Source organism: Pseudopipra pipra, chromosome 27 (assembly GCF_036250125.1).
Source record: "Pseudopipra pipra isolate bDixPip1 chromosome 27, bDixPip1.hap1, whole genome shotgun sequence".
Classification (NCBI taxonomy): domain Eukaryota; kingdom Metazoa; phylum Chordata; class Aves; order Passeriformes; family Pipridae; genus Pseudopipra; species Pseudopipra pipra.
This window is the reverse complement of record NC_087575.1, coordinates 2200857-2227705: the sequence shown is the minus strand read 5'-3', so window position 1 is coordinate 2227705 and position 26849 is coordinate 2200857. Positions and strand designations below refer to the sequence as shown.

The 26849-nt window shown below is 50.2% G+C and overlaps 2 protein-coding genes across 2 annotated transcripts in view; both read right to left on the bottom strand.

Moving 5' to 3' along the window:
- Positions 1 to 120, bottom strand: part of MARCHF2 (membrane associated ring-CH-type finger 2) — a 34123-nt gene extending 34003 nt beyond the window's left edge. Inside the window, exon 1 of the mRNA XM_064637069.1 lies at positions 55 to 120. The gene's annotated coding sequence lies outside the window, so the exon portion shown is untranslated. The remainder of the gene's footprint in view (positions 1 to 54) is intronic.
- Positions 121 to 594: 474 nt separating this feature from the next.
- Positions 595 to 19871, bottom strand: RAB11B (RAB11B, member RAS oncogene family). The gene is made up of 5 exons (XM_064637194.1): positions 19739 to 19871; positions 13725 to 13920; positions 11661 to 11854; positions 9498 to 9578; positions 595 to 5035 (listed from the first exon to the last, which is right to left on the bottom strand). The coding sequence occupies exons 1-5, from the start codon at positions 19776 to 19778 to the stop codon at positions 4890 to 4892; spliced, it is 657 nt and encodes a 218-aa protein (XP_064493264.1). The 5' UTR covers positions 19779 to 19871; the 3' UTR covers positions 595 to 4889.
- Between the last annotated feature and the right edge of the window lie 6978 nt (positions 19872 to 26849).

Here is a 26849-nt window from a genome sequence, read left to right as displayed (position 1 = left end):
GCAGGGCCGCGGTGCCGGCCCGGCCGCCCCGGAGCCCCCCCCGCCCCCCGGTACCTGCGCTCCCGGCCCGCGGCCCCTCCGCGCGGCGCGCGCCGCCCCAGCGCCGGCTGCGGCGGCCGCCCTGGCCCCGCCCCCTCGCGCCCCCCGCCAATCCCCGCCCGCGCCTCGAGTGACGTCGCGCCCGGAGCGCCCAATGGGCTGCGGGGAACCCGCTGGCGTCGCAACGTGACCCCGGCTGGCAACAGGCGGCGGCCAATGGCGAGGGCGCATGAGCCCCGCCCCGGGCCGGGGCCCCGCCCTCCTCACATGAGGCCACGCCCCCTCGCTGAGGCCCCGCCCCCAGCCGAGCCCCCTCAGCGCTGGGGGACCCGCCCGGCCCCGCCCGGCCCGGCCCGCGGAGCCCCGAGCCCGGAGCCCCCAGGGCCCGGAGCCCCCCGAGCCCGGAGCCCCCAGAGCCGCCTCCTCCGGCCCCCGCCGAGCCCCCGGGGAAGAGCCCTCCGGACCCGTCCCTCGGCCTCTGGAGGTCCGGAATTCCATCCCCACCTTCTTCTTCCACAGCCGTGCCTGGGAACAGAACTTTACGCACACACGGGATGATTTGGCAACCTTTATATCCACAATACATCATAACCATGCACAAAAATCGAGGGATGTGTGTATTTACAAAGTGAATTGCACTTAACACAGGAACCAGGGATAAAAGTAAATGAAAGGAACCTCTCCTCTGGGTAGCATAAAGGTCCAGTGCTATTTTTAGCCTACGAAGCCTGATAGACAACACTACCGTGCATTATCTGACCAGTGTAAAATAGGAATTGCTGTTACTTATTGAAACAGTGCAGCCCTGCAGACAGTCATTCCACGGAAACGTTCCACAAATCACCATTCCAACTGTATTTCAGAGTCTGCAAGCCAAGAGAATCCACCCTTCAGCCCCAGCTCACTGTGTTTGACTTGAAGGACACTTAGTCTTCATCCTCAGTTGTCTGATTTTTCTTAGTTGAAATTCAGGCCCCTACCTTTAATACTGTTTGTTTAGGGTTTTATGAAGGAAAGAGGCCTCCCTAAGTGACCGAGTCGCTTCATTGGGATCTTCTTTTCTTCTACAGAGTCCAGAACCTCTAAGCAAGTTCTTCCTTCATGCTTGGGAGGGAAACAATCACCAAGCCTTGGCAAGCCCCAGCCACAAACAGATCCCATCCACACCCTCTGGAGCAGTACAGAACGCAGAGATCAAAGCACCAGGGAGCAAAAATACCTCCTGCACATTTTTCCAACAGCTTTTGGTAAGTGACTGATTCAAATAAAGGCACAGATCAACCCCTACCATGCCCAGCCAAGAGCTCTCTGCCTGTCCCCAGCCCTTCCACGCACTGGGGGGTCACAGAACAGCACCTGAACAGGGGCATCTCTGGGATGCACCATCTTTCTGAACTAACCTGTCACAGGGGTAAGAAGGCACTGAAGTGCCTTTTCCTCCTACCAAATGTTGACTGTCTCCGCAGCACACACTAAAATCTCTTTAACAAAGCACCAAGCAGTCACTTTGCAACTGGATTTTCACGAGTACAGAGCTTTAAAACTTCCCTGTGAACAAAACTTCCTTGTCCCTTGCAGGATCCAACTCTCAGTGGAGATCCCAGACTAACTCACCTGCCTGTAAGCACTGGCTCAGCAGGAAGAGGTCTGATTGATTCAGTCCACCCAAGGAATTCATTTTACCAATTAGCTGTTTGTGTGCTCAGGACCAAATCACTTTGATGTGTGAATTTTGGTCTTCATCCTCTCCATCACTAACAGGAGAGACAACAGGACACTCCTGCCTAGTTCTGTGTTAAAGGACCTGTTCTAGATACCAGCAGGAGCCTTGGGCTGATGTTTGTGTTACTGACCCAGGGCTTTGTAGTGTTATCTTCCAATAGTTTAAAGGAAAGTCATTCTCAACATCCAAGTAAAGCAAGCAGAGCACACATTCCTTCTTTCACAGGCAGCTTTCCTGTCACCAGGAGTTTTACATAAGCCAAATTCTTCCCTCAAATCCCTTCTGGCAGATGGAAGAGAGATGGTACCTTTTCTCTTTTCCTGACAGTAATACTGAGAGACACAGAGCCAGCAAAGCTGCAGGATGAAGCAGTCCAGGTGAGGTTACATGTAACCAGGCATTTTCACAACAGGAAAACACAGCTGAGGACTCTGGGCTACTGGAGAGTTTCTCTGAATGTCAGACAGCTCTGCAGCAGTTCCAGCTTCCTCAGGATTCCTCCAAGTCTTCCCCTTGGCAACTCCAGCAATTCCACCACAAGTGGGCTGGGTTGGGGGTGAGTTTCTGAGGATGCACAATGCTTCAGCAGGACACCAGGAACTCCAGATCAAAAGCATTTTCCCTGGGCTGTGCACAGGATGGTGGTTTAACCAGGCAGAACTGGCCCACTATCCTCTTTCCTGCTGGCACTACCAGCCCTGTGCTCAGGGCTAGACATGGACCTTTCACTGGGACTCTGAGGCAAAGTTTAGAGTCTTCCACAATGTCAAAGGCTAAAGAAAATCTCTTAAGAAACAAGGAAGTGACTAAACTGCCTCTCAGCTTCTTACACCAGACCAGTCTGATTCTAGAAACTTCATGTTAAGAACAGGACTTGCAGAGTAAGCACGTTAACACACCACCCTGAACTAATGGGTCTTCTTACCAGCACAATTCCTCCTCATGCTATCCAAGTAATTTCTTTATAAAAAGTGTGTTCAAAAATTAAGGAGCTCAGCTCCACTAGTGTCCACTTGTTCTTGAATGAAGTATTTTCAATATTTCAGAATTTTCCATTCTCTCACTGCCAGCTGCCTAAACACTGACTGCATGTTATATTCTGGTCTAGGACCACCAAAAAGGAGACAACCCAACTCCCACCTTCTCTCCACAGAAGTAAATACCAAGTGTTGAAAGTGCTTCCCAAACTAGGACACCCTTAGGACGGAGCACTGTGATGCCTAAAGAGGAATTCACATCCTCATTCAAGGGGACCAGGCTGCAAGAATGCACCCCTTCCCCCTGAATGTATCCTCCAAACAAAGGTGAAGAGTGGAAGTGCCAGGCACCATGTGCATCCTGTGCTGTGAGCTGGAGCCCTCTCAGTGTATACAGTACAAAATTAAAGGCATTGGTCTGGAAATCTTATGAAAGAAAAGCCATCAGAGTTAACCGCCCTTAATTTTATTACGTAACCGGACAGAACAGTTGAGACTGGAATGTCAGATTTCCCCCTTCAAGCACAATTCACAGTTTCATATTTGCTTTGTATCAGAAAAGAAATATCAACTCACTAATATGCAGCTGGGATTCATCCAGTGAGGTACAGGCTCAGAATACAGAGCAAAAACTCACTGCAAACGGCTCCACGAGCCCTCAGGGAGCAGCAGATGGTCTCCAGCTCTTCCTTCAGATCATTTCACCCAGTATGTGCCACCAGAACATTCAGCAGATACCGGAGGGGATGCAAGTGTGCAAGAGCCAGTGAGTGATGAGAAGCCATCAGAGAAGATTTGCACAAGCAAGCAAGAGACTGACTACACAGAGTTGTGGTAACATTCTTCCCATTCAGCACAACAAAGAATTAGAGTAGTTAGCCCTGCTGATGACAAATCTGTTACATCAGTGGAGTACAATCATTTAAGAATTACAGTCTGCAGTTCAGTAAAACAGTAAGAGGAAAACAACAGGTTAGTAGTTATTATGTGAAATCCTAATATGCATTTTACTAGAGGTCAATAGTGAAAGATCATGAAGAGAAAATTCCAGATGCTATGGATCTGCAGAAGTTTTACAAAATGTATAAAGTATCGTGTTTCTCTACAACAACCAAAACCCTTACAAGTGCAGGTATATACGTGACATGAAAATATTGCTTCACTCACTCAAACAGGGGCAGGAGAGATCTAGAGAAAAAGCAGCATGCAAAAAACCCTGGAACTAGAGCAGATCCTGCTTTCAGACACTGACCTACAGTACAAAAGAAGCCTACTCATACAGGTTGCAAAAGGTTTCTGAAATCAATACGCTGGCACTTACTGTACAATAATGTTAACTGATTAACATAAGCTATGAATAAATATTAAGCCACTTCATAAAGCCTGCACAGGCATTCATGGTGGCAGAGAAAGCAATGCAGACATACTTCATTGTTCCCAAATAAAACAAGAATAGAGAAAGATTTCCCAAGCAGGAAACAGTAAACTACACAGCCAGACTAACTGTATTAGGGGTAATTACAGAATAAGTAATGTTATTTTCAACAGCTTTCTTATGTGTGTGCAGCCACTAAAATCCTCACTGTGAGACTTTATCAGGACAGAAAACAGAGCATTTGGTAGGATAGCTAGTTTAATTTCTCCCCCATGTTTACAGAAACACAAGAAAAAAAAAATATCTGACTATGGGAGGAAAAAACCTTGTCACCTAAATGTAGTTATTTCTTCAACTGTTAGAGTCAAGTCCCCATGGTTCCTTTCCCAAAAATAAACAACAACAACTAAAAGAAAAAACAAAAACAAACCCCAAACCACCAAACTCAAAAAAAAAAAAATGCCCAACAAAAACAAAACAAACCCATTTGAGAAGAGTGTTCCATGGGATAATATCCAGCAGCAGATGTTCCAACACAAACATGTCTATCAGATCAGTGACTACATTTCAAGCCCAAAAGTCACCACATGGCAGGGGTTTCAGAGGCAGGGGGATGTTAGCCCTACAATTAAAGCTCTAATATGAGAGGGGAGATTCAGGAATGGAGCAAAAGGAGGGAGGGGGGAGTCACTGAATCACAGGAGATAAGAAGTGCACACAAGTTTCTAAATGAAGCACAGACGAAGTGAAGGGCACGAGAGTCATCTACAGAAGGTCACAGGTTCTGACAGCACTGGAGTTTGTTGGATTTCTGTCCGTCGGTGGTGGGTGGGACGCTGATGTCGACGACGTTGTTGCCGGGAGACTCGTCGTGCGCGGACCGGTCGGCAATTTGCTTCTGCGACACGATGCGGTAGATTTCTGCCAGAGAACACAGGGGTTAGAGCCTGCAGGGCACGGGCCAGGCTGACCAACAACATGCCAGAACCCGAGAACGAGAAAATTTAACCAGGGAATCTAGTCTGACCAGATGTGACGTGTAACATCTGGCTGGCTTCTCCGGCTCTGGAATGGATAAGCCGGCTCAGTCTGGAGAAGTTATTAAGACAATAGTCCTCACTGTCTTCCACAACAGCACTTCCCATCCCGGTCTTTTTCAATGACTCCATGAACATGGAGATTATTAAAAGGGGGTTTTAAATGGGAAAGGAGCAGGAATGCTCATTTCTAAACAGAGAATCACTTTAGAATCAGAGAATCATAGAATGAGCTGGGTTGGAAGGGACCTCCGAGATCATCAAGTCCAACCCTTGATCCACTACTGCTGCGGTTACTAGACCATGGCACTGATGCCACATCCAGTCTCTTTTTAAAAATCTCCAGGGACGGAGAATCCCCCACTTCCCTGGGCAGCCCATTCCAACGTCTGACCACCCTCTCTGGAAAGAAATTCTTTCTCATATCCAACCTAAACCTCCCCTGGCACAACTTGAGACCAAGCCCTCTTGTCTTGCTGAGAGTTGCCTGGGAAAAGAGACCAACCCCCCTCTGGCTCCCCCCTCCTGTCAGGGAGTTGCAGAGAGTGAGGAGGTCTCCCCTGAGCCTCCTCTTCTCCAGGCTGAACAGCCCCAGCTCCCTCAGCCTCTCCTCATAGGATTTGTGCTTGAGTCCCTTCACCAGCCTAGTTGCCCTCCTCTGGACCTGCTCCAGCACCTCAATATCCTTCTTTTCTTTTTGTTTAAAAAAAGAGGGAAACGTACTTTAGAAATGCCAATCACCAGGATGCTGGGAAACGTCCTGCACAGCAGCAGTGACACTTCCCTGCTTCCCACCTCAGCTCCTGGGGAGCTGCTACCACCAAAGAACAGCAACGCTCCTCTCTGCAACAAATCAGTTTCCCCACTTATAACAGCAAAAAGCCACATGGATCCATAAAATCCCACGTTGATCCAAATTAATTCGTTTGACTCAAATTAGTTTATGCCTGAAAGGACACAGACCCACAAAGCTGTAACCGCTGAAGAGAGGCTGCTGGTTTAAAAGCTTTCAGAAACAAAACCATTTCAACTTGCATGGTTAGTAGAAATAATATAAGTTGAGAGGTTTTTAAATTACTTATTTCACTGACTAAAGCCTGTGTTCCAACTTCCCTCCATTGTGAAACAGGAAAAGGGCAAGTACCTCCCTGGAAGTCTGTGGTAAATATTATGGTCACATTCATGCAGCCACAGCCCCAAAACAGCAACACACAGAGCCTTTAGTAAGGATTAAAAATCATGGGGGGCTGTACAGGGATGGTTTGTGGTGGGCTTTTGTTAGGTTTTGTTGGTTTTTTTAAGAAGCTGCATGTATCTATGTTGTTTGAAATGGAAACCTTTAACCCAAGGCCATTCTCTTTGCCACTGGCTGCCTACAGCTCTCTGCTGAAAGGGATGAGGAGAGCTGTTCAGAGGCAGTCACATCCTCTTTCTTTCCTGCTCAGTGCTGTATTTGAATACAAGCTGTTCCGAGTCATTGCCAAGCCCCCTCTGCTTTGGGGTAGCACCTCTTTGGGGTGTTTTGTGGGGTTTTTCCTTCCAGTCTTTAGTGATCTCAAACTAGTGGCCAGTAAGGAAACTCCTGCCCCGCTGTTCCCACCCTCTTCCCTCCTCCAAGTCTGCTGCAGTGGTTCCCAACTCGCTCTACTCAGCACATTTTCCCAAGTTTCTTCTCCTCTCTCAGAAGGATGATTCTCCCCCAGATAAACACTTCAGGAGTAGCCTTTTCAGGACTAATCAGTCCTGAACCACACACTACCTGAACTGGACAATCTCAACACTTTTGGGAGCCTAGGATGCTGCTAAGAGAGAGGGGGTCAAGTTCAGGCCTGACCTCAGCTTGATTCCTATCACAGCACCAGGGCTCTCCTAGAGCAGCCTCAGGCCAGCTTCTCTACCCAGGGTCAGTCTCAGGACCACACTGCAAGGGCAGACAGGATGGATGGTGACTGATGAACTATGCTCAGAGCACTAAAACCACGAATACTGTCTCAAAGTGCCAGGGAAGTTGTCTCAGATCCAGCCAAGGGTCCCAGATCAGCAGTGAATCAACTCCAGCACCAGTGGCTCTGCCTCACTCTCCAGTTGCTTCACCAGGATCTCCAATAACACAAATCTTGCTGGGCAGCAAAGACACCCCATTCCTAGTCTGTCAAGCTCTTTACTTACAGAACCAGCTTGGCTACCCTTTTTCTCCTGCCTGCCTCTTCTTGGGCACCTTGGGGGCAGAATTGGGGATGTTCAGGCTAGAGAAGGGAAGGCTCTGGGGAGACCTTATTGAGAACTTCCAGCCCCTAAAGGGGCTCCAGGAGTGCTGGAGAGGGACTTTGGACAAGGGCCTGGAGGGACAGGATAAGGGGGAATGGCTTCCCACTGACACAGGGCAGGGTTAGACTGGGGAGAAATCCTTCTCTGTGAGGGTGGTGAGGGGCTGTCCGAGGTTTCCCAGAGAAGCTGTGGCTGCCCCATCCCTGGAAGTGTCCAAGGCCAGGTTGGATGGGGCTTGGAGCAACCTGGGCTAGTGGAAGGTGTCCCTGCCCATGACAGGGACTGGAACAAGATGAGCTTCAAGGTTCCTCCCAACCCAAATCATTTTGGGATTCTATGATCTTCCTCTAATTGCAACACATTTCTGTTACTAACAGACTTTGTGACCTCAATACTTTCTAGTGTTTCCCTGCACACCCCTGCAAAAGGATCCCAAAAGAGCTTGCCTTCAGAATTCACCTTATTAATGCTCAGCTTTTTTTCCAGTAATAGACTCTCACTGATACATAATCAAGAAACAGTCAGGCAAAGCCAGTTTTTTTGGTCAGCATCCAATAAGCAACATAGACCAGACACTGCTCCATAATCAAGTAGAACCAGAACAAAGGCCTGTTCTTGTTTAACTGAAATCGATATCTGGTCAAAGAAAGCTCAGAAATGCCCATCTTGAGATGTTGTGGGACATGCAGATCAAGCACAACTTCAAAAAAGAGTGTAGAGGGACAAGACTATAGAGACAGTTAAATGGCCCAGAATTCAGCTCTAGTAAGGAATTGGATCTTGTCAACTCTTCATGTTCACTGTATGGACCTTAAAGAGTTTTTCAAGAGACAGAACAAACACACTGATAAATTGTCCCCTCTATAGACAAGATTCAGATCTCTTGGCATAGACAGAAATAGAGCAGTAAACCAATACCTGTCTGATCTCCCTCTTCCTATTCAGATAAGATTTCTAAGGGTTCTTTGCCAATTACTTTTTTCAGAGTGGGACACTGCTTTGAAATATCAGCCTCACAGAATCACAGAATAACTGGGGTTGGAAGGGACCTCTGGAGATCATTCAGTCCAACCCCCTGCCAAGGCAGTCACGGGGAGCTGGTGACACAGGAACACGTCCAAGTGGATTTGGAATGTCTCCAGAGAGGGAGACTCCACATTCTCTCTGTGCAGCTGTTCCAGTGCTCTGCCACCCTCCATGGAAAGCAGTTCTTCCTCATGTTGAGGTGGAACTTCTTGTGTTTGAGTTTATGGCCACTGCTCCTCAATGCTCATTGCTGTCTCTGAAAAGAGTCTGGCACCATCCTCTGACAGCCCTTGGAGATATTTGGATGGACTGATGAGGATACCTTTCAGCCTTCTCTTCTCCAGACTAACCAGGCCCAGCTCCCTCAGTCCTTCCTCAGAAGGGAGGTGCTCCAGACCCCTCACCATCTTTGTGGCTCTGCTGGACCCTCTCCAGGAGCTCCACGTCTCTCTTGTCCTGCAGAGCCCTGACCTGGACACAGCTCTGCAGATGTGCCTCCCTAGGGCTGAGCAGAGGGGCAGGATCCCCTCCCTGACCTGCTGCCAATGCTCCTCCCAGGATCCCACCAGCCCTCCTGGCCCCAGGACACACGCCTGGCTCATGGGCAGCTTGTCACCCACCAGGACCTCCAGGTCCTTCTCCACAGAAGATGCTGTTGGTGCACAGTCCCCTACAACCCCTTGCCACCAGCTGAGAACAAGAGTTCAGTTTGCTCTGGTGCAAGAGAAGACATTGGAACATTTAACTTCCCAGCGTGGCTGTGGCTTCACTGCTGAGATTTTGTGCAGGCACAAAACTACTACTACTACTCCTTTACAACAGTGCTATGGCAAAACTTTGAATTTATGGAACATCAGGAGATAGAAACTCTCTCCTTGGGCAGAAAGGTATGTGTGCAGTGGGAGGCAGAACACAAAGGTAAGATTAGAAGGCTTGGAAACTAACCATCATTCCCAGCATTCATTTCCAAAACATTCCAGATAACTGCAAAACGTGCCCATGAAGAAGATCCACCACCTCAGGAGCTCCTCTGAATCCACAACAAACCCTACCTGTAAGGATGTTCTTGAAGGCTTCTTCTACATTTGTTGAATCCAGAGCAGATGTTTCAATAAAAGATAAATTATTTTTTTCTGCAATAAATAAAAAGTTGTTCAGTTAAAAACTTTAATAACCCTTTATTTCACCTTTACTTTGAGGTTTTTACCTTTATTTTTAGGCCAAATCAGCCAAGGCACAGTTGTTTTTCCTGTTCCCTGTTACACAAGGAACACTTTGTTACACATTTAGCTGCTGTGTTTCAGCAACATCTCCTTTGCCCACAGTGTGAGAACATTTTCCACTGCAGCCCTTGCTCAGTCAAGCAACACAAAATATCATTCTCCTCTGGCTACAGATCACACCCAGAAGTGCCTTGAGCAAGAGCCTTGGCAAAAGCAAGTCAGCTGCCACAGAGCCACAATTCTCCTCTGTCACCCCAGAAAGATCAACAGACCTACACTTTCCTAACCAGACCCCACTGCCAAATCACCATAACCCCCTGTAAGACAGTCCATTTGCTTCTTTCCTCTTACAGTGCAAAAGATTTTTTTTTTATTAGAAAAGAAAGTGATTGACACCCAAACTTCACACCTACAATGGTTCTGTCCCATCTGCCCAGGAACAGGCAAATGTTTCAGCCACAGAACTTAAACAGCAGCACCAGGACCATTGTTAGCAATTTAAAACAGCCTTAGTAGAAAGTCAGGGGCAAAAAATAAGAAGCTGAACCAAGTGACCAAACTAATAGGCTATTTGGGGCACACACCAACTTGTTTGGCTTCTCTCAGATAAATGTCACTTCTCATTCATCTGAAAATTTGAAGTGGCTTTATGACCCACAGGGTACTCACTCACCAGCAAACTTCAGAGAGCGTGTTTAAGCAAGCCCTGGTAATATTTCTAGAGGTATTTTAAAGGCTGTACTTATAAATTCCACCTCCAAGCTTGACAGCCCCACAAAAGTCAGCTGAATGTCCCCAGGCCTTTAGGGGCCAAAGAATATTTGACCAGTGCTCTGACAGGTAAGGAAGGGAGAAGATGACACTACTCTGTGCATCAGTGCTCTGGAACAGAAACCAGCCCATCTAGGAGAAGGTTCAGCATTCATTTGCAGCTGTGCACACTGATATCTACTCAGCAGAACCAGGCCTCTAGGAAGGAAGGAAAGATATTTTGTGTTGTGGTATTTTTTGTTTCTATTGTGGCATTTTCTCTTCTAAATGTTGCTTGCTGTTTCTAGCCTCGTTAGAGGAAGTGTTTAATCTCCAGCTATCAGGCAGCTCAAGGACAGGCTTTCAAAAATATGTAGCACCACTAGATTTAAAAAAACAACAGAGAAACCCAAACCAAAAATAATGATTTAAAAAAAAACCAAAACAACACATAACAACAAAAAAATAAAAATCCAAACCACACGCAAGTTAACCAGACAAGTTATTTTAACTAAAAAAAAAAAAAAAAAAAAAAAAAATTTAAATTTTTTAAAGAATCTGGCACCATCCTCTGACAGCCCTTGGAGATATTTGGCTGGACTGATGAGGATACCTCTCAGCCTTCTCTTCTCCAGACTAACCAGGCCCAGCTCCCTCAGTCTTTCCTCAGAAGGGAGGTGCTCCAGACCCCTCATCATCTTTGTGGCTCTGCTGGACCCTCTCCAGGAGCTCCACGTCTCTCTTGTCCTGCAGAGCCCTGACCTGGACACAGCTCTGCAGATGTGCCTCCCTAGGGCTGAGCAGAGGGGCAGGATCCCCTCCCTGACCTGCTGCCAATGCTCCTCCCAGGATCCCACCAGCCCTCCTGGCCCCAGGACACACGCCTGGCTCATGGGCAGCTTGTCACCCACCAGGACCTCCAGGTCCTTCTCCACAGAAGATGCTGTTGGTGCACAGTCCCCTACAACCCCTGCCACCAGCTGAGAACAAGAGTTCAGTGGTCTGACAAAAGCACCAGTTTGCTCTGCTGCAAGAGAAGACATTGGAACATTTAACTCCCCAGCGTGGCTGTGGCTTCACTGCTGAGATTTTGCGCAGGCACAAAACTACTACTACTACTCCTTTACAACAGTGCTGTGGCAAAAGCTTGAATTTATGGAACATCAGGAGACAGAAACTGAGCTGGCAAAGCAGGTGGGCCCATGCCCCACGGGTTGCTGATGGCCCTGCCCGGGTACCGACCTGCGAAGGCGCGGGCCTCGTCGGTGGGCACGGCGCGCAGGTGGCGCAGGTCGCTCTTGTTGCCCACCAGCATGATGACGATGTTGTTGTCGGCGTGGTCCCGCAGCTCCTTCAGCCAGCGCTCCACGTTCTCGTAGGTGAGGTGTTTGGCAATGTCATAGACCAGCAGAGCCCCCACAGCACCCCGGTAATACCTGCAACCACGAGGCACAGCCCTTTACAGACAGCTCGGTCCCAGGCGCGCCGGCACACCTGGCACCTGGCTCTGCTACGCTGGTTTCCACTTTGGAAAAAGTTGTGCTGGTTAAAAGTACTGCTGTTGGTTTGTTATTTTTTTTAAACCCAAAACCAAGTTCCAAATGCAGCTTTTTTTTTTTTCCTCTAATGGCATTTCTAAAAAAACCCAGTGTATGTACCAAAATGCTGGAGAGCATGCAGAGGCCAGCACGTTTTCAGTCTGCTCAGACAGTGGGCACAAAAACTCACCATTTCAGAATTGCTGGGATGTTTTGTGAAGTCATAACTTAACCTTCTACTAGGAAAACAGTCCTTAGTAAAATGTCAGTATTTGTTCCTGATCCTTCAAATATCTCCTGCCTCTCTTACAAATTAAAGAGGAGACTCTGGGCTTCATTGTCACTACCCACACTTGATCCAAGAACAGAGTTTGCTCCCTCAGGGCAGGTTTGGGCCCATTTCAGCACAAGCCAAGGGCTCAGCACAGCACAAGCCAATCTGTGTCATCAATCCTATAATGCCCATATCTCTCTTCCACACAATCCTACCAGCACCTGTCTGACATGTTGTTGAACCAAGTCAGGGCACCAAGTCAGCAGAAAACATTCCCTTGTCCCTGCTGGCCGAGCAGGCAGAACTGGCTGAGCCATGTGTGGAGCAGGAGCTTGTGCCAGCACAGAGGAGAGGCAGGATCACAGGGCTGCAGCTGCACTGGTTCCCAGCAGCCAAGCCTGTTGTTGTTGAACCAGACTCAGCAACAGTTTTTACAGCAGAAAGAACAATTCAAGGGTCAGAAAAAAAATCCTGGAAACCACACTAATAGTTCTGGAAAATATGCAATTTGAAATTGCCACTTACATCTGCTTCTGCACTGCTTTGGTTCTGCATCCCTTTCCCTATAGATTGCTCCCTATGGGCTCCAGGTTCTCCTGGTTTTCTCCTATCTTGACAAAGTTCCCCTTACCTTGAGTTTAATGAAAGTGGCTCAACCTGTGCATGACTCAGAAACAGGTTTTTACCTTTAGAAACTGATACACCTCTGTAACATAACAAAAAATCAACTCACTGATCAGAAGATGCCCTGGAGAACCAGGCCTGACCAGAGGGTTTGCTTTTTGTCCTCTGCCAGATAATTTTACCTGCATAGAAACAGGTACACCCAGAGGCACATCTTAAGGCACTCTGTGGATTAACAAGGTGTCATAGGTGAAAGCTTCTCACCACCCTGTCCTAACCAGGGATGTGCCTGATGCTGCACAGTCAGCACTATCACAGTTGCCTTCCTACTTCCTGGCTATTCAGCGTGTGCCTGGACCTCATTTTCAGGGCTGTGACTAATTTAAAGTCATTGAGATTTCAAAGGACTTTGTGGCTGCAGACTGTCCTAAAAATACCACCAATCTCAAGACTGAGGGGGCAGCAGAGACCCCATGCCACAGGTGTTACAGTAACCCACTGTGCCTGGACCAAAACTTGATGCCAACAGTACCCAGCTTCCATCCAAAATGACACTCACCCCACCTGATGAACACAGCACATCCAGGGCAGACAAAAAACCACATCACAAGACTCCAACAGAATCTCCCACACTTTTGATTTAAGCTATCATTTGCTTCTATAACAGTAACTTGAGAATCTAGAAATTACTTTCGTTATATTAACCAAGGAACAGGACAGAAGTATTTGCTACCTTACGAGTGGGATTCACACTGGAGTCTGTCATAATGATCTTGTCACACGTCCCAGACACGTTTCATTAATTCTCCACCCATAAATTTATCTGCAGCACCTCTGGAGAATCCTCCTGAGCAAAGGCAGGGTACTCACGCTGAGGTGATGGCGCGGTATCGCTCCTGTCCCGCGGTATCCCAGATCTGTGCTTTTATCGTCTTCCCATCCACCTGGATGCTCCTGGTGGCAAACTCCACCCCAATGGTGCTCTTACTCTCCAGATTGAACTCATTGCGTGTGAAGCGTGACAGGAGATTACTCTTCCCAACTCCAGAGTCTCCAATCAACACAACTGAAAGGAGAGACATTATTTTCACAGTTAATTCCTCGCCCCGGCGCTGACCCCGCGCAGCGGCGTGGCCTGGCAGGCAGCACCCTCAGCAACTGTGCAGCCACACAAACACAGAGAGAGTTACAGGGACAACACCTCAGACTCTACAACTCACAGCTTGCTTTCCTCAGCCCCAAAACCACCCCAAGCTGCTCTGCAGGTAGCAGCTGCTCAGTGCTCAGTACTTAGAGGTGGAAATGAGAAATTGCTCAGTACTTAGAGGTGAAAATGAGCAATTTTCAAAGCCAAAGGTGCTTTGGAGGCCCCAACCACCTCAGCAGGCAGAGATAGATGTCCCTTGCACACTCAACCTTTGGCAGAGGAAGGCTGCAAGCCACATTTTAAGAAACACTACAGACATGGCAACAGGCCACTTGTCTGCCCAACAAAAGCCTCTGCACAGTATAAACCTACTCTATTTTTGTTAAAAACGCAAAACACCCAAGTAAACAATTATTTGCAGTTCCTGTTGGAGTCATACAGGGTGTTTTATTTCAATAATTTAATTCACAAATACGTTCACCACAAAAAGGGGGAAATAGGAGACATCTGATACCACAAGCAAGATACAAAGCAAAGCAGAACTTCATCCAGCAAAACAAGTTCTAGTAGGCTGCATGAGAAGTAAAAGATGAGCTAGAAGCTCTGCCTCCACACGCTGTGTTGCCATGTTAACAGGAAAATGTTAGTGCAGAGAGATCTTCAGCACACAAAGCCCAGAATTCCTGAAAGGAATTGTGAAAACAAAAGCTACATCTTGTGGTAGGAGGTTCCCTCTACTTTGGGGCTTATCGACAAGAGCAAGAAACAACTGACAGGAACAAGGCTGAAGCAGCTGAGCCACCCTCCCTTTGGCTCCACAAACTCTGTGTCACACATGCTTTGGAATTCAAGTGGCCTGGCTCAAGTAGAAGGAAAAAAGACAGCCAGTCTCTGGGAGCTTTCTTCAACCTTGGGAATATTCCCTACTTAAGTTCAAAGTACAGATTTGCCGATCTCCCTCGTTCATATGATCTGTTTTCCCTATAGAAAAGCAGACACAGGCAAAAAACATTCCCAATCCCTCCACAATTACAGAAGAATCTTCTCATCGCACACTTCCAGAATGAGCTCACCAGCATTCTCCAGGGCCAAGGATTGTACTTGTCTTTCAGTGTTATTACAGCTTTTCTCTGCTCAGGCCATTGTTTGAGGATGCAGCTCTGGCAGGGCCCTGCTCCAGCTCGCTGCCTCCCCGCCCCTGGAACACATTCCCGGGGCTGCTGCTGGACCCTGGCTCTGCTGCGACATGGGGGGTGGTTGAAACGCTCTGGATGCCCCCCCAGCATCTCATCTGCCTGCCAGCACAGACAGACAATTGTGTGAGCACAGCTGAACAGGCAAAACACAGCAGAGGCAGGAAGGGGCAGCCAGTGGATCGTGGAAGGCACCACAACTCCCCAGCTGGGATAGCCCAAACCAGCTCTGCTCAGTGCCCTCCTGGGCAGACTGCCTGTACCATTTTTTAGGGTATGAGAACAGAGAGATTAAAAAAAACATTTTATTATGAGTTCTAACTCTAGGATTCTGTTAGCTTTATTTTCCAGACAAGCAGATTTTCATCACTAATTCCACGGGGTGTTCCAAGAACAGGCCAAAGGTCACCCATCTTGCACAGGGGTCTGCTGGCTGGAGTAGGCTCTATCCTACAGCAAAGCCCTGACCATAAACAAAGGTAAGAACATCCACCACACAAGCCAGATGAGCTGGGAAAATCCCCTAAAATTTCCAACTGTTTCTGAAGGAAGTTACCTTCCCACAAATTTGCAGCTGCAGAAAGCACAGCTGCCTCTCCAGGTTCTGGTCACTTCCCATCCTCTGGCATTTTAAAATTATCACTTTTGGGCATAAACCTCATCAACAGCTCTCCAGTCATTAATTCCACCTGTCACAGGAAGAAAATTCCAGGGGTCTCACACTCCTGTGGCTGGTTACTCACAGGGTCCCTTCACAGGGCTGCCCCATGTTCCAGCAGAGCTTGTAGGAAGCATTTTTGAGAAGTTAAAGGAAGGCAACCAGATCCCAGCTCAATAAAGAACATTCTCTCTACCCTACAGTCTCCAAGTGCCTCTTGCTAATACTCAATCTTGAGCATTAAATGAGTGTTTCCACTTTCAGGAAGAAGAGGCCAAGGCTGGAGGTCCCACATGCAAACACAACCCACAGACTTTTATTTTCTATGGGAGCTGAGCAACCTTCAACATACTGGACTAAGTGTTCAGATCTTGGGAAAGTTTCTAAATTTGGGAACAGGCCACCAGACAGCATTGCCTGTTCACATTCAGAGGTCATGACACAGGAGAAAAGAAAGTTCCAAAGGACAGCCAAGAGTCTCAATACTCCCTAAACACACCTCACCAGAACTAATGAATTCACTCCCCAAATGGCCCTTAGGGCCACACTGGTGATGGAAAGATGCTCTTGGAGGTGATCTGAACCAATAACTAGCAGCAGTCATCATCAGATGGCTCTAAGGACATAGACAAGCCTCGCTCAGCACCCTGTTTACATCCTATCCTTGGGTCCTTCCTGATTTCTCCCTCCTCCAGCACCCTGTGCCAGTGGTGGGTTATTGTTCACCACGTTACCCATCCATCAACCCAGTCACCATCCACCGACTCACTCTGCCTCCCACATCTGGCCAGGCCCCACAACACCCAGACCCAGAGCACAGTCCCACCACCCAACACCCACCTCACACCTCAGGATCCTGGTACAAAGCAAGCAGAAGTCAGAATTCAAAATCCAGGGCAATACATTGTCAGTAAGAAAGGGAAAATAAACAGAACAAGTTTAGGATAGAGTTGTAAATACAGTACTTTATTAATCTGGGAAAAAAAAGAATATATCCTTTTGAACAATCAAGGAAATTGAGACTCTCTCTAGCAGAGACCACCTAAGCAGAGTTCATGATAAATCTGAAGTACATAAGGTTGCCAGATATTGGTGACTAATAGGAGACGCATTTGTTTTTAATAAGCACAGCCTTTGTTAGGCTGAGGCTCTAATCAAGAGCAGTCTGAATCCCCACAAAGGTAAAAGAAAGCTCTTTTTCCTACTGCTGCTTTTCCCTGCCTTTTTGATGAGCCAGCACACATCTGCACAACCTCAAATTTAATTTTTAAAATTAAATTTTTAAAATAAAAACCAATAATAGCTAATCTTCAAGAGCAAAATTAATGTACAGATCACATTTTAATAGGTACAAGCCTTCTGATATTTTTAACAGTTATTCAAAGGTCATGAATTCAATTCCAGACCCATTCAAAACTCATCCTGAGAAGTTCCTGCTTTTTCACCATCCCAGTTACAAAATTAACTGGGAGCAGAGCCCTGAACCGCTGGCTTTGCTGGGGTCACACCCCCTGAGCAGCCTCACTGCCCTGCCCAGCCCTGCACACACAGTTGGGTTCCTTCCCCCAAAGGTTGGCTCAGGCAATTTGGGAACAAACAGCATTTTGTTGTGATCAACAAAACAAGCAGCTCTGACTGTGGGGACACACACCAAAGAAGGGAAAATTTGGAATTAAGATAAAGAGGCACTAGTTCAGCAGAGCAGCTTTGACTATAACCACAACCATAGAGTACCCCCAAACCTCCCATGTGCTGGTCCCCATAAACCAGTAACACTTGTCCAGCCCTGCTGGAATGGCCACTCCTGGAGCTCTCACTGATGGGCAGTGAGAACCAGGGAACACCAGGACCAGCTGCACACAGGAACTGCTGCTGCCAACTCCATGGCCACCTTCACTCCAAAAAACTGATTTAGAGGCAGCATTTCCCATGAGAGAGCCTAACAATAAATGGGGCTCTTTGCCTTTTAAACATTTCATCAAGCTCATTAATATAATCCATTCTAAATGACAGAAGCTCCTGTACAAGCAGCTCCAGATCTTCCATTATATAAAAGTATAAGAACTGTGACTTTAGAGCATCACTGCAGTCATCTTAAATAAAATTACAATGCCAGGATGCAAACTGCTTAAATGGGTGCAAATGAAAAAGCTAAAATTAGAGTGCAGCCAAATTTCATTTAGAAACAGTGGTAGGGGAAATGGTCAAGCCTTAAATTAATAAACTTTCCCAGACTGAAACCCTCCTACATCACTATTTCTAACCCTGACCACTACATGTGACTGACAGAACTGACTTCAAAATCCATTTGTGTAGCTAAGAGGGAGCTGAACAACAAGCCAACCAAACTCTTGGACATTATTGTGTCCACTGCCCTTGATATTTAATTCCACTATTGGAGGAGGCAGAAGGGAAAGGAAAGGGAGTTGGTCCTGCAGCAGAGACCTCATCCCACTTGGTCCCATTTATATTATTTCTTGGCTAGTCCCAAAAAGTCTCAAAGGAAGGAAATAATGAGTAGATAGGAAAGGGTTTCTTTGTAGGCTTGATTATTTATTTCTTAAAAAACCATCCACACAATGACCCCTCCCAAAAGACAGCACAGAAAAGGACAATTCTCTCCCCCAGTTTTCACTGAGTGCTACAAAGTGTGCCAGCACCAGCCCAGCACAGATCCTGTCCAAATGGCTTCAGGTTAAGTCTTGTTCCAGATAATATTAAAACCACATATCAAAGCAGCACCGAGTATTTTTAAAAGACAAGTGCAGTTTTCCCTACCTAATTAGCTATTCACAGGAAGAAAAAAAGGAGTAAAATTTTTAGGCTTTCAAGTTCCTGGTTATTAAACCACCTGGGAAACAGACAGTGGAATGACTTCAGAAGGAAATTACTTTAGACCTAGACAGTTTAGCATATTTTTGGAGGTCGGTCTCCTCTTTACATACGGAGAAAAAAATAAGGGGTTTTTCCCCTCACTGTCTTCAAGACTGTAAAACAAACACAGCAAACAGGCAAAGACATCCATAAAATATTTCCCACAGATCTGCTCTTTCCTTAGGTCCACAAGAAGAGTGGAATCACTGCTGCCCTTGTGAGGGTCCAGGTGTGTCCCGACATCAAACTCCTGCGAAATTGTCACGGCAGAGAGTGGCCCCCGCAGCCCCCTGAGCGCCCACCGACGGCACCACCAGCACTGCCCTTACCAAGAACGAACTCTTGGGGGTGAAAAGCAGGTTTCAGCCACTCTGCCATAGGAGAGACCTGGTGCAAAACCGGCCGGGAAACCGAAAGGTGAAGCGTTACACCCACCTGCGCTGCTCCTCGGGCCACCCAGGCTGATCTGGGGGATGCTCCGGGAAAAGGGTCAGCCCGAGGATCCGGACGGGCAGGAGCCCGGGCTGGGGAGCCACCCACGGGACAGAAACCCCACGGGGGGATCCCCCGGAGCCAGCGCAGGAGGGCCAGCACGGAACCCTCACACAGCCCTGCAGAGCCCGACAAAGGAGTGGTAAAACCCCCACGGGCACAGCCAGACGAACGTCCTACGCTCCCGGGCTCGCGGGGCCGGCGCCCAGCGGGGCCCTGCCAAGGAGCCGCCACCGAAGCTGAAGTTTTTTCCAGCTGCGGCTCGACACCGGGCGACCTCCGGCCACCCCCGGCCCCGGCGGGCACCGCCCCGGCCCCGTCTCCCCCGGGAATCCCCGCGGCCCGGCCCAGGGCGGGGCGGGCAGGCCTGTGCCGCTCCCCGCCGCCAGGCCCGGCCGGGGGCCCGCAAGGCCGCCCCGCGCATAGAGGCCGCGGCGGCCGCCCCGGAACCTACACGGCTCGCGGTGCCGGGCGAGCCCCGCGCGGTGCCGGTGCCGCGGGTGCGGCCCCTGGGCGGTACCTTTGAACAGATAGTCGTACTCGTCGTCGCGGGTGCCCATGGCGATGGCGGCGCCGACCCTCTGCCTGCCCGGACCGACCGCGGCCCTGCCGGGGGGGGGCGCTGCCGCGCGGGCCAATCAGCGCCCGCCAGAGCCTGCAGGAGGCGGGCAGTGCGCCAGACCCATCAACGGCGGCCAATGGGCGGCGGGCGCGCAGCTGACTGGCGGGAGGCGCCGCCCAATCGAAGGAAGGCAGCTGGGGAGGGGGCGGGGCTTGAGCGGCTGAGCCGGGAACCTGCGAGACGGGGCGGGGCTTGGGGCGGGTGGGGGCGGGGCTTGGCGGAGGGCAGGGGCGGGGCCGGGGCGGGGCCGGGGCGGGGTTTGGTTGTGTCCGAGGGAGGGGGGTCACGGCGGGGTGGGGGGTCCTGGGGGGTGTCACTCCCTTTGAGCGGGATGCAAAGGAATGGGGGTCACCCCGTGTGAAGGGGAGTCGCTGGGCAGTGGGGGGGTCGCCCCGTTTGATCAAGAATGACCCCCGATCGCTGGGGGGGTGGTGTTATCTCGGGGTGGGGGGCCCTGCCCGGGGGTCAGCACAGCACAGCAGGAGGGGGGGCTCGGGGCTTCCCCCTGGGGCCGCCCCCTGCCCCACCCCGCGCTCCCGGCCTCACCTTCCTGCCAAACACCGCCCGAAAAGGCTGTTCTGGCAAAAACATCCCCGCGCGGTGACACAATTGCTCAAGGGGAACATCTCTCCTTTTTTCCCTAGCACGACTCGAGGGGATTTCCCGAGCGGAGCCTTGGCCACAGCCCAGGGCCGGTGGGACACCCTCCTCCTTCCCGACAGCAGCAACTCCTCCCTGGAGCGCAGTCCAGGGTGCAGGACCAGCCTCCCGGAGCCGCTCGGGGAGCCCCCGGGTGTCCCCGCTGCCCTGGGGACCCCCCTCCTGGTGACCTGTGCACACCGACCCCGTCCCTGCCCTGACGCCTGTGGTTTGTGGTTGGACAAACCCTGATGGGAGGAAGCTGCCGCCTCCCTCCTTCCCTCTGGGATGTGCTGGGAAGCCTCTGCTCGGTGTTTCTCACTTTCCGGGCTGTGCTCGTCGCGGCACGTCTGCCCTACTTTCCTCCCCCGAGGAGTGTTTATCCGACTAAAGGATTAGTGGGTCTCCAATATCGCAGAGGAGCAGCAACAAGGCTGAGACACGGGGGACGAAAAAGTTGGCTTTGGACCTTGGGAGATGCTCAGAGTGGGAGTGATGTCAGGGTGGGGAGAGGTTCAGATCCTCCAGGCTGCCCTCAGCTTCCCCCAGACACCCGAACACCCTGGACAGATGGGATCATGGTGTCCAAGGGGTCCCATTTCCCAAAACTGAGTGTTAATGGTTGAGTGGGGGCAGCAAAGAGGCAGCAGCCAGACTGACAGTGCCTCAGCTCGGCAGGGTGTCCAGCTCAGTGACAGCCAGGTTGTTCATGGCCCGGTCTCTGAGAACCAGCACGCTGCAAACACACTGCAAGCCCACTGCCAGGGGTCAGGTGCCCATGTTGCATATCAGGCAATGGAAGCAGCAGGGAAGGGAAGCCAAAAATTCGTAGAACCAGTGGTCTGGGGAAGATTCCAGCTCCAGCCTAGCAATGGGTTGGGCCAGTTGTTCTGCTGTGACAGACAGTGATTGCTGGAGGAGTGGGGAGAAAATCTTTCTTTCCTTTGTGGTTTTGGTGCTCACATGCAGCACAGAGCATTGCACTTTTAAGCCTTCCCATGCCAAAGGGAGTTTTAACACCAGGATCTGCAGGAAGGTGTTGTTGCTTTCTCCCGTTGATGCTGTTCCTGTTCCCACAGGACCCCAGGGACTGGCCCTGGTGGGTAATGACTAGAGCACACCCAAAGGGGTGTTGAGCATCCAACCAAGGAGTTAAATGGCATCAGGAGGAGCAAAGCTGGAACATGTTGGATGCAGAACCTCCAGGGAAGGACTATTATCCCATACTGATAATGCCACACCTGATAATGCCACATCCAGTGAGTGGCTGTGTGACAGAAGGGGGAGGAGGGTGGCTCCTTGCTGATCTGCAAAGGAGGCCTTTGCTCCCCAGTGGAAGTGAAACATCTTATTTTCATTATCACAAGTAACTTAATTGGTTCTGAACTGAACACTGAGGGAGGCCTAAAAAAGTCACCAAAGCTATTTTTTATCAGTTTGGATGGAAATCACTTTCTTACTTTCTTCTTCTGATGCCTGGGAGTTGTTGTCATCAGTTTTAAAGAGGAGGTACCCTCGTGAGTGCTGTCCAGCTTCAAAATCCCCCGGGGCAGAGTTTTAACATGAGCTGCAGGGAGTGGAGATGTCAGAGGAGGGGTGCTGCCCCGGGTGATGTGGAGGGGATCAGGAGTCAACAGTCCCCACATTCTTCACCTTCAGGAGTCCCCCGGGTTCATGGTATGCATTGGAGGATCAGTGCTGTGTCACCAAAACAAGCCATGTGTCACTGAAGGGGCAACAAGTTTGCAGACCCTTTCTGGAGATTCCACGTATGCCCTGAGATTGGCCACAGGCCATCAAGCCTCCAAGCCAGTGGCCTGGGGTCCCACCTGGGTCAGCAAACTGTAAAGGAAACTCCTGTCTGACAGTTCAGATCTGGCTGGGGGGCCCCACTGGCACCAGCCCAGACTGTCACTGCTGGGACTGAAGCCCCTTCACAGCAGCAGCTCCAGTGACCCCACAGGGGCCCCATATGACCCCCACACACCCCACACTCCTCCAGTCAGACCAGTCCCCCTCACCAGCTCAGCCCCTGGGTTCCCAGAGCACAGCCCCAGACTCTGGTTCCTTTGTGGTGCAGGGACACAGAACAGCTCGAGCTGGTGCCCCTGGGGAGGGACCCCAGACAAAGGCACCCCCTATCCTGTGCCCCCTCCCAGTCTGTGCCCATCCTGATGCTGATATTTGTTCCAGGGTCTCTCACTGTTTCCAGGCTTCTGCAGAGTCCCAGAGTGACCAGGCACCTCCTGTGCCCCAAGCCCTTAGTGATGCAAAAGGTCAGTGCCAGGTCCCAGCCCCTTGCCAGGAGTTCCAGCCATTCACCCCCCAGCACAACCTGCACCTTGTGCTGCAGCTCCCCCCAACCTGGGCACTGGGGGGTTCCAAACAGCCCCCCCACTTTTTTTTTAATCAAGCACATCTGCTCATACACTGAAAGGAAGAAGAAAAAACTTTCAGGCCATTTAAGCACTGCCCTTACACACAACATTATCACAAGTTAAAAAACGTAACAGAATTAGGGCCAAAAAGACTTTCAGAGGATAGAGTACAACTTAGATTCACGTGCACAAATAATTAAATGGTTACCAACACAAAATCACAAAGGATTCTCAGAGGTCAGTTATTTATCAACCAGTTGGTCACAGAAGCTGGGGCACAGAATCACTAAGGTTGGAAAAGACCTCTGAGGCCACTGAGTCCAATCTATGACTGAACATCACTGTGCCAACCAGACCATGGCATGAAGTGCAACGTCCAGTCTTTCCTTAAACACCTCCAGGGATGATGACTCCACCACCTCTCTGGGCAGCCCATTGCAATGTCTAATCACACTTTCTGTGAGGAAATTCCTCCTAATGTCTAGCCTAAACCTCTGCTGGTGCAGCTTGAGACTGTGTCCTCTCGTCCTGTCTCTGGCCACCTGGGAGAAGAGCCCGACCCCCACCTGGCTCCACCCTCCTGTCAGGGGGTTGTAGAGAGTGAGAAGGTCACCCTGAACCTCCTTTGCTCCAGCCTAAACAACCCCAGCTCCCTCAGCTGCTCCTCATAGGACTTGTGCTCCAGACCCTTCACTGGCTTCATCACTTTTCTCTGGACACATTCCAGAACCTCAACATCCTTCCTGAACTGAGGGCCCAGAGCTGGACACAGCACTCGAGGTGTGGCCTCACCAGTGCTGAGTACGGGGACAGAATCACTTCCCTGGTCCTGCTGCCACACTCTTCCTGATCCAGGCCAGGTGCCAGTGGCCTTATCGCCCACTCTGGCTCCTGTTCAGCCACTGCCAACCAGCACCCCCCTGTCCCTCACTGCTGGGCAGCTCTCCAGCCACTCTGTCCCCAGCCTGTGCTGCTGCAGGGGGTTATTGTGACCATACTGTAGGATTAGCACTTGGTCTTGTTGACTCCCCCATCGTAGGTCTCAGCCCATCAATCCATCCTGTCCAGATCCCTCTGCTGGGCCCTCCTATCCTCCAACACTCCCACCCAGCTTCGTGTTGTCCACAAATTTAACAAGGGTGGACTCAATGCCCTCATCCAGATCATCAATAAAGACATTGAACAGGACTGATCCCTGGGGGACACCACCAGTGAAAGTGATGGAACAGATCATCCACTGTTCATATGATGTGAGAAGTTTTATCCCATTTTCCTTAACTAAAACTTTAACAGCAAAATAGGAACACAGTAAAACAGCACGTGGCCCTTCCCATCTAGGTTCTAATTTGGCTTTTCTACAGAATATCTTATTTAAAACTCCATCTCCAGGCTGTGTATCTTGTACCTGTATTTCAGGGGGAATTGGTTGATACCACTGAGCATAATTTGCTCTTTGAACTCCTTCTGCATGTATATAACACATTGGGTCAAGATCTATCCAATAATCTGGTTGTAGCTGGGATATAAGGTCCTGGTACAGCTAAGTGCCTTCCAAAGAGAATTTCTGCTGGTGTCAGCCCTACGTGTTGTCACTGAGTATTCTGGACATCCCACAAATTTAAGGCTTCTGGCCATTTCAGATTAGTGTGTGTGCATATTTTCACTGTCTTTTCTTTCAACATTCTATTAATTCTCTCTACCTGTCCTGAAGACTGTGGGTGATGTGGTTTATGTGATTTCCTCTCTATCCCCAGAGACTTGTACAGCTGATGGATTATACTTGCTGTAAAATGAGCACCTCTCTCTGTTTCAATCAGCTCTGGAACGCCACATCAGGTATAACTTCTTTAGCCAGGTCTTTACTGCTCCTCCTGTGTCTGCCCTTCCTGTTGGAAAGGCTTTTGCCCACCCCGGCAGATGATTCCTCTCACCAGCAAATCCTTGTCCCCAGCCAGAGGTGACATATCTGCAGTCTCTGTGCAGCTGCTGGAAAGGGAAGCAGGCCCGTGGTTGCCCTCCTAACCCTGAGTTACTGTTACTTAAGAACTTTGGGTAAATTGGGCAGCTGTTAGTAATTCATTTTGCAGTGGTGTAAATTCCTGGAGCTGCCCACGCTCTTTGTGCTTGGCTGGCTGCTGCCTCTGTCCCTCCATGGGCTTTATCCTGAAACCATCTCACCATAGTGACTAAATATTTCTTTGGTTTTTCCCCAGCTGACTGTATTCCATCATCATTTTGAGCTGCCTCCCACTTTTCCCGTTTTCTCTTTTTTTTCTGTTGAGCCACCCTTCTCATAAATAGTTTGAGAGTCTGTCAAATTTGTCCTTTCACACTGGGCAACCCTCAGAGCCACAGTGGCACATCATCCCAGAGGCTGCCTGGCAATGCCACTCTGGGAATCCCACTGACAGCACCCCAGGCTTTCACTGCTGGGACAGAAGTCCCTTCACAGCAGCAGCTCCAGTGACCTGAGAGGGGCCCCTGTGACCCCCCCACACCCCAGGCAAACCCTGCAGCTCTCATTGCAGCCACACACCGAGCCACCTGTGCACTGGGAGTAGTCCTCAACAGGTAGCAGGGGTCCTGAAAGCCCCAAATATTTTCTCCACTCTGCTGAAGAGCTGTCAGCACTATGCCATCTGCTTTTCTTTTTAATTAAACTTGTTATAAAAAACCCCCTTTTTTAATAAATAAAACTTTTTTTATATAAAAACTTGCTCAAAACGGTCACCTAAGATGTCACAGCTTGTCTTGGGAGCCTCAGCCCCTGCAGTGACCCAGGATGCAGCTGTCTGCCTGGGATACTTGAGCCAGGATTTTCTCTTCCTGCCCTTTTAGTGGATCTTAGTGGTGTCCACGAGTACCCTCAAGGAGCCACCCCAGAACACTCTGCTTGGGAGGTGTCCCTGGTAAAGGAGAGGATGCAGAGTCATGCCAGAGACATCCACAGGAAACTCAATTTGTGCTCAGTGCTCCTGAGCTCCAGCAGAAGAGCTGAAGCTCCTGTGAGAACTGGGAGAGTCCTGGCTCCCCCAGTGTCTGCCAGGCACCCATTTGGAGCCAGGGTCAGCTTTGAAAGTGTGACCCTTGCTGGTGCTGGTGAGGCTGAGTGCTGGGCTGGAGGTGCCTGGAGAGTGTTGGTGGGTGGAGAACTTGTCCCTTGCTCTCAGTTTGCTGTTCTGTGGCTGTGTGGCAGGTTTCAGATCTCGGCGGGGGCTTTGCCAATTTGCCTTTTTTGTTTGATTGAGGTGCACCACCACTGCAAGGGGCCTCTGGCTTACCCACCCCGGCACCTCAGTGCCACTGATGCAGGGGTTCAGCCCATCCCATCCAAGCTGGTGCAGCTCTGTGTACACACAGACACCTTCCCTTTTAGCCAAAGACTTCAGAGGGAGCTCTGTGCTGCAGGTCAGGGCTGTCCTCACTTTTTGGGGACACAAACACAGCTGGGCTGGGACATTGGCGCCTGATGTGCAACATCTCCTTGATCTACCCTGTGAGAATCCCGGGTCAATTTGCTTCTGCTAAGGCACACGCCAGCCCCGTGCCACCCCCAGGCTGTCCCGCAGTGCTGCTGGTCCCCAAAGCCCCCTCCCGGCGAGTCAGACCCCGCAGCCTTTGGCCTCATCCCATCCCCACCCCCGGCACAGCCCCTCCACACTGGCAGAGCCAGCAGCGTTCCTTCTGCCCGCTATCGCCGGGGTTTTGCCGGGCTGGTCTCGAAGCCCGGGGTGGCCCATCCCTGGTGCAGCAGGTCCCGGCTCCCGCAGGACCCAGGGCCGGTTTTGGGGAGCAGCCCGTGCCGGCTCTGCCGCTGTCGCTGGAGGGAGCCCCGCGGCAGCTCCCAGAGGCTGACACGAGCTGCAGCTCCAGCAGTTGTTAAAACAGAAGGAGCTGGAGGATTCCAGGGGGGTTTCAGATGAAAACAGAGAGCCATAGCTGGCTTCTTCTGCAGAGGGACCTCGAAAGGGGCCCGGAATGCCGCGTGCTCC

What these genes read in the sequence shown, in the direction of transcription:
- RAB11B (XM_064637194.1), bottom strand. Translation starts at nt 19,778, where the DNA reads ATGGGCACCCGCGACGACGAGTACGACTATCTGTTCAAAG. An exon ending in GTACGACTATCTGTTCAAAG is followed by an intron (nt 13,921 to 19,738) that starts GTACCGCCCAGG and finishes CTCTCCTTTCAG; the next exon opens with TTGTGTTGATTGGAGACTCT. An exon ending in CTTCAAGAACATCCTTACAG is followed by an intron (nt 5,036 to 9,497) that starts GTAGGGTTTGTT and finishes GTTCTCTGGCAG; the next exon opens with AAATCTACCGCATCGTGTCG.